A 1,403-nucleotide genomic window follows, 5' to 3' on the forward strand; every position below is an offset into this window, starting at 1 on the left:
GAAGATAAGGTTGATAAGCAAAGATCTTTGCTACCCAGCAAAAAGTAATTTAATATTAAATTTGATGAATGGATGTAATGCAATATTATTCGTTGGGTGTAAATGATGCCATACTGCCACTTCATTAGATTTTTCGTACTATTATTTTACTTTTAATAATAAGAAGCATCTTTTTATAAGAAAGAGTAGTTCAAACTTCTGGTATGAACCAAAAGAATAAGTGTTTCTATGAGATAATAATCCTGTTTTGTGGTTTCCTCATTTCCTGTAGTATAGGTTCAGATGTAGTATTGATTTAGTAATTTGTCTTTGAATATATCTCATCTGCAGATGAATTATGGTCTAGTACTAATATTAGTGAGTGAACCATTTTCTTGCAGCTAATTTATCAACGAAGGGCTATTTAGATCTCCTTGCAGAGCATCCTTCGGGGGTTTATTTTGGTTGGGCTGGATTATCATCCAGAGATGTTTTTAAAATGGTCATGAGTATTGGTTGGAATCCATATTTCGACAACAAAGAAAAGACTATAGTAAGTGTTCTGATCATTCATCTGTAGTAAAAGAATTATTTCCCTCATAAGTTTCTTGATGATACCTTTCTATCAACACAGGGGCCTTGGATACTTCACAAGTTTGATGAGGATTTCTATGGGAAAGAACTTCGGCTCATTATAGTTGGTTACATTCGTCCTGAGGTATTAGCTAATTGAGTATTTCTTATGTTACTTGTGTTGCATATACTTTTTAAGCTTCACTAAAACCTGGCATTGTGTGCATATATAGGCCAATTTTCCATCCCTTGAAAGCTTAATATCTAAGATTCATGAAGACGATGAAATTGCTGAGAAGGCTCTTGAACTTCCCTTGTGCTGGGATGATGATCATGCTTTTATCGAATTAACACTATAATTGAGAATGCGTTATTAATGAATTTTCCCAAAAGAATATCTTAAGTGGCGTTTTCTTCTTTCTTGATATCACTTAAGCAAAGTTTTAATCTTGTGTCATTAAATCATGTATGTTTATGTAGGGGCCTGCTCAAGGTGAAGTCCTTATTGAAGTAATTAATACACTTGTCCAGACACTTTTTGGAATCCGCTTGCCGATAGTGATTGGAGGTTCATATGCATTCATGGTCCCCATCATGTTCATCATTCATGATCCATCTCTGGCAATGATACAAGACCCTGAATTGGTTAGTGTTATTTTCTTTAAGAATTCTATTTTGTTATCTGCTCTCAACTTTGTCATAGTTAATGTTCTTAACAGAACCAAAACTTAGTTAGTTGATTGATAGGCAAACTTCCAAGTAACTGCCATTTTTTTGTAGAGATTTCTTAGCGCAATGAGAGCAGTCCAAGGTGCATTAATAGTAGCATCAAGCATACAAAAGTAGGCATA

General features: G+C 34.1%; 1 protein-coding gene across 1 annotated transcript; it reads left to right on the plus strand.

The window, feature by feature from the left end:
• Positions 1-478: 478 nt before the first annotated feature.
• On the plus strand, positions 479-911 carry LOC148545062 (bifunctional riboflavin kinase/FMN phosphatase-like). The gene is made up of 3 exons (XM_088498046.1): positions 479-532; positions 614-697; positions 786-911. Exons 1-3 carry the CDS (start codon positions 479-481, stop codon positions 909-911), a joined length of 264 nt encoding a protein of 87 aa, XP_088354172.1.
• The last annotated feature ends 492 nt before the right edge of the window (positions 912-1,403 follow it).

The sequence above is a fragment of the Arachis ipaensis genome, chromosome B9 (genome assembly GCF_059453495.1).
Source record: "Arachis ipaensis isolate K30076 ecotype BB chromosome B9, ASM5945349v1, whole genome shotgun sequence".
Taxonomy (NCBI): Eukaryota; Viridiplantae; Streptophyta; class Magnoliopsida; order Fabales; family Fabaceae; genus Arachis; species Arachis ipaensis.